Source organism: Peromyscus eremicus, unplaced genomic scaffold (assembly GCF_949786415.1).
Source record: "Peromyscus eremicus unplaced genomic scaffold, PerEre_H2_v1 PerEre#2#chr22_unloc_1, whole genome shotgun sequence".
Classification (NCBI taxonomy): Eukaryota; Metazoa; Chordata; class Mammalia; order Rodentia; family Cricetidae; genus Peromyscus; species Peromyscus eremicus.
Window position 1 is genome coordinate 5832079 of NW_026734286.1, and position 10275 is coordinate 5842353.

The following is a 10275-nucleotide window of genomic DNA, read 5'->3' on the forward strand; positions in this document are numbered from 1 at the left end:
AAGCCACTCTTAGCTGGGAGCCAGATAGACGCCCCAGGGACCCTGAGACCGAGGCCCTAATCCTTCAGCAGCTATGGGAGTTCATCCCGAGGTAACGCAGAAGCCTTGTTTGAGGGTCCAGATCTTGCTTAAGAGGGTCAGGGCCTTATTTAGAAAAGCTCCACCCTGATTCCCGCCCCCAACCCATCCCCACCCCCACCTGCATCCTGGAACCCAGGGTGCACACATGTGTGTGAGTATGTGTTTGGACACACGGGTGAAAACAAACCTGAACATCCTCCATTGGAGCAGGTAAGTCTGGGGAGCTAGGTGGTACACAACCTCAAGCTGGACCAAAGGGAAGCACAGCTACGCTGCCCATATGGTATGAAGCATCTTCTCCCCCACGCAGAGTGGAATAATCCACACTGAGACAGACCATGAGGGGGTGCACACCCGTTATCCCAGCACTCAGAGGGTGAGACCATGAGGGGGTGCACACCCATTATCCCAGCACTCAGAGGGTGAGACCGTGAGGGGGTGCACACCCGTTATCCCAGCACTCAGAGGGTGAGACCGTGAGGGGGTGCACACCCATTATCCCAGCACTCAGAGGGTGAGACCGTGAGGGGGTGCACACCTGTTATCCCAGTGTGAGACCATGAGGTGGTGCACACCCATTATCCCAGTGTGAGACCATGAGGGGGTGCACACCCGTTATCCCAACACTCAGAGGGTGAGACCATGAGGGGGTGCACACCCGTTATCCCAGCACTCAGAGGGTGAGACCATGAGGGGGTGCACACCCGTTATCCCAGCACTCAGAGGGTGAGACCATGAGGGGGTGCACACCCGTTATCCCAGCACTCAGAGGGTGAGACCGTGAGGGGGTGCACACCCGTTATCCCAGCACTCAGAGGGTGAGACCGTGAGGGGGTGCACACCCGTTATCCCAGCACTCAGAGGGTGAGACCATGAGGTGGTGCACACCCGTTATCCCAGCACTCAGAGGGTGAGACCATGAGGTGGTGCACACCCGTTATCCCAGCATGAGACTGTGAGGTGTGCACACCCATTATCCCAGCACTCAGGAGGTTGCAGGCAGGACATCAGAAGTTCAAGGTCATCCTTGGCTGTTTAGTGAGTTAGAGGCCAGTCTGGGCTAAATGAGACCCTGTCTCAAAATAAAATAAAGGAAGGAAGGAGGGAAGGAAGGAAGGAAGGAAGGAAGGAAGGAAGGGAAGGAAGGAAGGAAGGAGGGGTGCTGAGGAGCTGGCTCGGGATGAAGTGCTTGGCACTCAGGCAAGCATAAGGTCCCTAGAACCTGTGCAGTGACGTGTGTGTGAGTGCGTGTGCAGTGATGTGTGTGCAGTGACATGTGTGTGAGTGTGTGTGCAGTGATGTGGGTATGAATGTGTGTGCAGTGACGTGTGTGCAGTGATGTGAGTGTGAATGTGTGTGCAGTGATGTGCGAGTGAATGTGTGCGCAGTGATGTGTGTGTGAGTGTGTGTGCAGTGATGTGTGTGTGAGTGTGTGTGCAGTGATGTGTGTGTGAGTGTGTGTGCAGTGACGTGTGTGTGAGTGTGTGTGCAGTGATGTGTGTGTGTGAGTGTGTGTGCAGTGATGTGTGTGTGAGTGTGTGTGCAGTGATGTGTGTGAGTGTGTGTGCAGTGATGTGTGTGTGAGTGTGTGTGCAGTGATGTGCGTGTGAGTGTGTGTGCAGTGATGTGCGTGTGAATGTGTGTGCAGTGATGTGTGTGCAGTGATGTGTGTGTGAGTGTGTGTGCAGTGATGTGTGTGTGAGTGTGTGTGCAGTGATGTGTGTGCAGTGATGTGAGTGTGAATGTGTGTGCAGTGATGTGCATGTGAGTGTGTGTGCAGTGATGTGCGAGTGAATGTGTGTGCAGTGATGTGTGTGTGAGTGTGTGTGCAGTGATGTGTGTGTGAGTGTGTGTGCAGTGATGTGCGTGTGAGTGTGTGTGCAGTGATGTGTGTGAGTGTGTGTGCAGTGATGTGTGAGTGTGTGTGCAGTGATGTGCGTGTGAATGTGTGTGCAGTGATGTGTGTGCAGTGATGTGTGTGTGAGTGTGTGTGCAGTGATGTGTGTGCAGTGATGTGAGTGTGAATGTGTGTGCAGTGATGTGCATGTGAGTGTGTGTGCAGTGATGTGCGAGTGAATGTGTGTGCAGTGATGTGTGTGTGAGTGTGTGTGCAGTGATGTGTGTGTGAGTGTGTGTGCAGTGATGTGCGTGTGAGTGTGTGTGCAGTGACGTGTGTGTGAGTGTGTGTGCAGTGATGTGTGTGTGAGTGTGTGTGTGTGAGTGTGTGTAGGCCAGAAGTTGACGTCCAGTGTCCTCCTCCACTGCATAAGCATAAGAACCTGTGTAGTAGACGCTGTGTAAACGCTGGGCAGGCCTGACAGCCACCTGTGACCCCAACAGCCCAGAGGTGGAGACAGAGATCCCACCTGCTGGCTAGACAGATGAACTGGTGAGCTCTGGGCTTGAAAGACTCGTCTCCACGTATGAGGTAGACAGTGGTGGAGGAGGACACTAGACGTCAACTTCTAGCCTACACAAATTCACACACACATCACTGCACACACTCACACACATATCACTGCACACACACTCACATACACATATCATTGCACACGTCACTGAACACACTCACACACATCACTGCACACACATCATTGCACACACACATATATCATTTTACACACACATACATATTCTCACACACACACCTACAACCATTGTACATGCACTCACATGCATTCACTCTCACGATCACACACACATTATACACACATCACATACTCTCACACATACACCACTGCACACATTCTCACATGCTTTCACTCTTATATGTTCATACACACATCACACACATACTCTCTTACACATACCACTGCACACACATATGCATGCTCTCTCACACTCACACACACACACAAACGTGGAAGACAGACTGCAGCAGTGAAGAGCTCTTGCAGAGGATGAGAGCTCAGGCCCCAGCACCCACATGGTGGCCCACAACTGTCTGTAATTCCAGTTCCAGTGAGACCAATGTTTTTTTCTGGCCCTCTTGGGTACCTTCATTCATATGCATACACACACGAACACACACAAATAAAAATAAGTTAAACATTAAGAAAGAAAGAAATCAGTCGGGCATGGTGGTGCATGTCTTTAATCCCAGCACTCAGGAGGCAGAGGCAGGCAGATCTCTGAGTTTGGTGTCAGCCTGGTCTATAGAGAGAGTTCCAGGACAGCCAGGGCTACACAGAGAAACCCTGTCTCAAACAAACAAAACCATCAAATCATCCCCTCCAAAGAACTGTCCACATCGAGGCAGCGAAGGAAAGCAGAGAGAGGGCTCCATAGGGAGCAAGCTCCTTCAGGGCTGAGTGTGGCCAAGCAGCGGATGTTCTTGCAGGTTCTTGATACAGGAGAGCAGCTGATGGTCCCTGTGGATGTCTTGGAAGAGGAAAACAAAGGGGCCCTGTGGAAGTTTCTGCTCTCAGGAGCCATGGCTGGGGCAGTGTCTCGCACAGGGACAGCCCCTCTGGACCGAGCCAGGGTATACATGCAGGTTTGTCCTCAGAGCTGGAGCCTTTGGGGGGACAGTATGGGCGCAGAGGGGTGGAAGAGATGGAGTTGATGGAGCTCGGGATGGCCAGGGACTAGACATAGAAGTCTTGTAAAGTTGGTGATGAGGACAGGAAGTAGAGTCATGCTGGGGCTGGGTTTAGAGAACTCCAGGCACAGAGAGCAACACAAGACCAAGATAAAAGGTTTGGAGGTCTGCGGGTTGTGGGTGATCTTTGAGGTGTTTGCAGGGATGGAAGGAACTGAGGATGGGCCCCCAAGGCTTCACACACGCAGAGAAGCACCCACTGCTGAGCAACATTTCCAGCCCTCCTTTCTTTCTTTTTGAAAAGAGACTTATTTTTATTTTATGTGTGTGAGAGTTTAAGGCATGTTTGTTCACCACATGCATGCAGTGCCACTGGAAGCCACAAGGAGGCGTTGGACCTCCTAGAACTGGAGTTACAGATGGTTGTGAGCCTCTTCATGGGTGCTGGGAATCGAACCAGGTTCCTCGGCAAAAGCAGCAAGTGCTCTTGACCCCTGAGCCGTCTCTCCAGCAGCCAGCCAAATGCTCTAACCACTGGGCCGTCCCTCCCTCGGCCCTCTTGTCATTTTTTATTTTCATGCATCTCAGTTAAGTAGCCCAGGTTGGCTCTGAACTCACTCTGTAGCCGAGAAAGGACTTAAACTACAGTGTTCCTGACTCACGCTCCCAAATAGTTGAGATCACAGACCAGCCTTGCCAGACCTGGCCACAGTGGGTTTTTAGATAAATATGTTTAGACAGGTGGATCTACCCAGTGGCACAGGTCTATGATGCCAGCTGTTCTGGAGACTGAAGCGGGAGGATCTCCACTTCAAGGCCAGCTCAGATAATTTTAGTGAAAAGACCGTGTGTCAAAATATAAAATAAAAAGAGGGTAAGGTACACGGTACAGGGGTGGAGCCCCGCCTAGAATCCCCAGTGAGGGGCTGGGGGCGTGGTCAGGGGGTGGAGCCCCGCCTAGAATCCCCCAGTGAGGGTCTGGGGGCGTGGTCAGGGGTGGAGCCCCGCCTAGACCCTCCCCACCCCCAGTGGAGGAGCCGGGGATACCTGGTGGGGTCTCAGGGCTGCTCACCCCTCCCGCTCCCCAGGTGTACTCTTCCAAGAGTAACTTCAGGCACCTGCTGAGTGGCCTGCAGAGCCTGGTCCAGGAGGGAGGTGTCCGTTCGCTCTGGCGGGGCAATGGCATCAACGTGCTCAAGATCGCCCCCGAATATGCCATCAAGTTCTCCGTGTTTGAGCAGGTGAGCCCCCAGAGTGCAAGGCAGCCCTCCCCTCCCGGCGCACAGTGGCTGCGGCTTCTCTCATACCCCCTCCCTTTGCAGTGTAAGAATTTCTTCTGCGGTGTGCAGGGCTCCCCGTCCTTCCAGGAGCGGGTGCTCTCGGGCTCCCTGGCTGTGGCCATCTCCCAAACTCTCATCAACCCCATGGAGGTAAGGCCGGAGGACCCGAGTGGCCAGGGCTCGTTCTGGGGCACCACCTCTTCTCCCTCCTCTCTTCCCCTCTTCATCTTCCTAGCTCCTTCCTCACTTCCTCCAGCCTCCTGCCACCCCACCCCCACCCCCACCCCCACCCCCACCCCCACCCCCACCCCCACCGCCCGTTTTGTTTTGGCTTTTGAGACATGGTTTCTGGAACTCGCTGTGTAGACCAGGCTGTCCTTGAACTCACAGAGATCCGCCTGCCTCTGTCTCTTGAGTGCTGGTATTAAAGGTGTGCGCCACCACTGCCTGCCTGGCTTGATTTTGTTTGACGGAGATTTTCAAACTGTAGCACAGGACAGCCTACAACACCAGCCGACCTCCCGCCTGGGTCCCCCAAGTGCTGGAATTATAGACTGTGAATCCAGCTTTCTCCTTCATTTCTTTCTCTGATGCTGGCAATGGAACCTGGGTCCTCCCAAGCTCTCACCACCGAGCCACCACCCCAGCTCCACACCTTCTCTTCCTTCCTGTGTGCCACATGTTGAACTGTCACTCCGGATGTCCCATCCCTTGTCTCTAACAACCTCAGAGAGGTGCTATGTACCTTCTAACATGTTTACTTACAAACGTTCTCATAGATTTCAAATTCTGACAGAGAGAGAGAGAGAGAGAGGAGAGGAGAGAGAGAGGTGAATGCAATATGATTTTTTGTTTTGTTTTTAAAGATTTGCTTATTTATTTATTGTACATTGGTGTTTTGCTTGCATGCATGTCTGTATGAAGGTGTCAGATCCCCTGGAACAGGAGTTATAGACAGTTGTGAGCTGCCCTGTGGGTGCTGGGAATTGAACCTAGGTCCTTTGCAAGAGCAGCCAGTGCTCTTAACCTCTGAGCTATCTCTCCAGCCCCTTTGTTTTGTTTTTTAAAGTGTAGCCTAGGCTGACCTTGGTCATGCCATGTAGCCAAAATCACCCCAAATTTCTGATCCTCCTTCCTCCACCTCCTGAGTGCTGGGGTGACAGGTGGGCCCACGGCAACCAGCAGATCTACTTTTTACAGAAGCTGAGGATTTTTCGGAAGTCAAGTCAGCCTCAGCTCTCCCTACAGTTTGCCAGGATCACTCTGCTGTGTGACATCAGGCCACACGCTCCTTCAGGCACCCTCCCAAGGCTGCCTTTACTACCAATTCAGGACACAGCTTAGTGTGGCTTTGTGTCTCTTCTCCCAAACTGTGACAGATATGTGATGACATGTGTCCCACTGATTCTCAAGGTTCGCAGCACCCAAACCACCCACCTCTACAGTCCTCAGTAGACTTTTAGGACTGGCGTGGTGGCCACGTCCTTAATCTCAGCACTCCAGAGGCAGAGGCAGGCAGATCTCTGTGAGCTGAGGACCAGCTTGGCCTATGGAGTTCCAGGACAGCCAGACCTACAGAGTGAGACCCTGTGCAAAAAAAATTTGGGGAGACGTTTTTTGTGTTTCTGGTTGTATATGTATGTGTGTGCGGATGTATATGTGCATGCCTGGTGTGTATGTTCGTGTGTGTGTGTGTGTGTGTGTGTGTGTGTGTGTGTGTGTGTGTGATGCCTCTTTTCTTGGGGTCCAGGAGCACCAATGAGGATTGAGTTCAGAGTTTTTGCACATAGTAGGCAAGCACTCAACCACTGAGCTACATCCCACTACCCATCTGTTTTTTCGAGATTTTTGTTTGTGTGTCTGTATATGTGCATGCAGGGCCTGCAGAGGTCAGAAGAGCTTCTCCAATCCCCAGGAACTGGGATTACCCGGTGGGTCCCAGGATCAAGCTTCACAGCCAATGTCTTCCTGCACTGTGGGGTCTTGTTGCCCTCTTCTTCTGTTTTTGAAATGAAGTCTCATGTAGCCCAGGCTGGCCTTGAACTCTCCATCCTCCTCAGCTTCACAGCAAACTAGAGGCTAGCCAGGGCTACTTCAGACCCAGTCTCAAACAAATACACAGAGTGGAAATTCGGTTGGGTCTCGGGCATTGATTATGGTTGGGTGACATCTTGGTGTGGCATGATTGGGTCCTGCTGGCTTGGGTGTTCGTTTTGTTTTTAAGATAAGGTTCCAGATTGGGTATGGTGGTGGCGCACGCCTTTAATTCCAGAGCTCTGGAGGCAGAGACAGGAGAATCTGTGTGAGTTCAAGGCCAGCCTGGTCTACATAGTGGGTTTCGGGCCTGCCAGGGCTACGTAGTGAGACCCTGTCTCAAAAAGGAGTTGGGGGGCAGGGTTTCATTGTAGCCCAGGTTGGACTGGAACTCGTTGTGTAGCAGGATGACTTTAAACTTCCTGTCCCATCTCTACTTTCGAGAGCTGAGGTCACAGGTGTGTGCCACCACACCTGTGCTATGGGGGTGCTAGGATGAAACTCAAGGCTTTGTACTAGGCACATCCTCTACCAAATGAGCCACAGCCTCAGCCTGAGTCTTGCTGTGTAGCCCAGGCTGGCCTGAAGTTTGCAATCCTCTTGTTTCAGCCTCCCCAGTGCTGGGATAAGAGTGTGTTAACCACGCCTGGGTTTAAACTTTTCTTGGAAAAGCTTGACAGCCTCAAGTATTATGTTACGGTGAGAACAACCAGTCTAGCGCACTCCTCTAAGGCTCCCTCTTTCCATGTAGGTGGCCTATCTAATGCTACATATGCATAACTGAACCCTGAGATCCTAGACAGTAGCTCCACCTACCAACGCCAGGCTGCGGTGACAAGCCTGCCTGAGAGTATTTAACCAAATGGACCTCCTCCCCCTCTCCAGGTACTCAAGACTCGGCTGACCCTTCGCTTTACCGGACAGTATAAAGGACTTCTGGACTGTGCCAGGCAGATCTTAGAACGGGATGGCACCCGAGCCCTGTACCGAGGCTATCTGCCCAATATGCTGGGTATCATACCCTATGCTTGCACTGACCTGGCTGTCTATGAGGTGTGTGTCCCCAGAGGAGAGAGCATTGGCTTCAGGTCAGCCCATAGCTTTCTCCCTGCCTCCTTCTCTCAAATTTTGCTTTTTTAGATATATTTAAGCAGGCATTTTGGTGCTGGGAACTGAACTTGGGTCTTCAGCAAGAGCAACAAATGCTCTTTACTGCTGAGCCATCTCTCCAGCCCACTGTTTTGTTTTTTGTTTTTGAAGACAGGGTTTCTCTGTATAGCCCTGGCTGTCCTGGATCTCACTCTATAGCCCAGGCTGGCCTTGAACTCAGAGGTCCAAAGACTTAGGTTTTTTTTGTTGTTGTTGTTTTTCCCAGACAGGTTTTCTCTGTGTAGCTTTGGAGCCTGTCCTGGATCTCACTCTGTAGACAAGGCTGGCCTCGAACTCACAGAGATCCGCCTGCCTCTGCCTCCCGAGTGCTGGGATTAAAGGCGTGCACCACCACCACCACCCGGCTAAGACTGTTGTTTTTTAAAACACGGTCTCATGCGGTGGTGGCGCACACCTTTAATCCCAGCACTCGGGAGGCAGAGCCAGGCGGATCTCTGTGAGTTCAAGGCCAGCCTGGGCTACCAAGTGAGTTTCAGGAAAGGCGCAAAGCTACACAGAGAAACTCTGTCTTGAAAAACCAAAAAAAAAAAAAAACAAAACAAAGAAAAAAACCACGGTCTCATTATTTAGCTTTGTCTGACCTAGAACTCAGTATGTAGATGACGCTGGCCTCAAACTTAGAGCTCCGCCTGCCCCTGCCTCCCAGTGCTGGGATTAAAGGCGTGCGCCACCATGCCCGTCTAGACTGAGTTGTTACCACCAGCACTCCTTCCCTCCTTTTGCAGCTACTCCGGAGTCTGTGGCAGACGTCGGGCAGGGACATGACGGACCCCAGTGGCCTGGTCAGCTTGTCATCTGTAACACTGTCCACAACCTGTGGCCAGATGGCCAGTTACCCACTGACTTTGGTGCGCACACGGATGCAGGCACAAGGTCAGCCTGGCCCCTTCCCTACCTCATACTGGCTTTCTGAATTTTCTCTTCTTTCCCCACTAGCTTCCAGCCTCTCCATAAACCCATCTGCAACACTTTTGTTTGTTTATTTGTTTGTTTTGGTTTTTCCAGACAGGGTTTCTCTGTGTTGTTTTGGTGGGTGTCCTGGATCTCGCTCTGTAGACCAGGTTGGCCTCAAACTCACAGAGATCCTCTGGGCTCTGCCTCCCGAGTGCTGGGATTAAAGGCGTGGGCCACCAATGCCCGGCTGATCTGCAACACCTTTGCTAAGTCCTGAACCCACCAAAATTTATGCTTACTCCCCAATCTAATCCCAGCCCTCAAATTAACAGTCAACCCATCACTTGGGAGGTGGAGGCAGAAAGATCAGGAATTCTTTGGTGACATATTGAGGTTGAGGCTAGCTTCAGCTACCTTGTGGCTGGGGCTGTAGCTCAGCCTAGTATGTACTGTGTGCCTATCCATGAAGCCAGGGGCTCAGTCCCCAGCGCCATGTAAACTTGTGTGGTAGTGCTGTAATTCCAGCAAGAGGCAGAGTCAAGAGGATCAGGTGTTCAAAGCTAGCCTTAGCTACATATGGAATTCTAGGCCAGCCTGCACTGCATAAGACCGTCTCAAAATACATATATGGCAATAACCGAATGATCTTTACAAAACCCCCCCAAATGAGATCCAGATCCTCCACACTGACCACAGTGACATCTCACATCAGACCCAGTGAACTTCTCTTTGTTTATCCCCAGACACTGTGGAAGGCTCCAACCCCACCATGCTGGGAGTCTTCAGGCGGATACTGAGCCAACAGGGCTGGCCTGGGCTGTACAGAGGCATGACGCCCACATTACTGAAGGTGTTGCCAGCAGGCGGCATCAGCTACCTGGTGTACGAAGCCATGAAGAAAACCCTGGGTGTACAAGTCCTGAGCAGATGACATGCCCCTAACAGGAAGAGAATGGAAGACCCAGTGTCCCTGGGTCTCAGAAAGCCCCCACCAAGGCTCAGGCTTTAGGGCCATTTTGGTTTGCAAAAACCATCCAGGACTAGGGTTAGAAGTGCTCGGATTCCCTCCTGCAAGATACAGTCTGAGTTGAGATTCCAGCCGGGTGTTTGCAGGCTCGTCCAACAGAAGGTGTGGACAAAGAATAAAGATAGTTTTGGCTGTCTCTTATCTGGGATTAGCTGGTTCAGGGTGGGGGATCTGAGTATGGGAGCGTATCTCAGTGGTTAGAGAGCTTGCTCAACATATATGAGGACCTGGGGAGCAAGGGGCTTGAG

At 52.0% G+C, this 10275-nt stretch overlaps 1 protein-coding gene across 5 annotated transcripts; it reads left to right on the forward strand.

Moving 5' to 3' along the window:
* On the forward strand, positions 1-10168 carry Slc25a41 (solute carrier family 25 member 41). Of its 5 annotated transcripts, none has more exons than XM_059251742.1 (8): positions 1-91; positions 3422-3577; positions 4711-4863; positions 4945-5052; positions 7546-7635; positions 7822-7989; positions 8832-8979; positions 9744-10168. In XM_059251742.1, exons 1-8 carry the CDS (start codon positions 74-76, stop codon positions 9929-9931), a joined length of 1029 nt encoding a protein of 342 aa, XP_059107725.1. In that variant the 5' UTR covers positions 1-73; the 3' UTR covers positions 9932-10168. The 5 variants fall into 5 exon arrangements, with proteins under 5 accessions (XP_059107725.1, XP_059107727.1, XP_059107726.1 ...); XM_059251743.1 differs by having other exon boundaries at positions 20-291; XM_059251744.1 differs by lacking the exon at positions 7546-7635.
* The last annotated feature ends 107 nt before the right edge of the window (positions 10169-10275 follow it).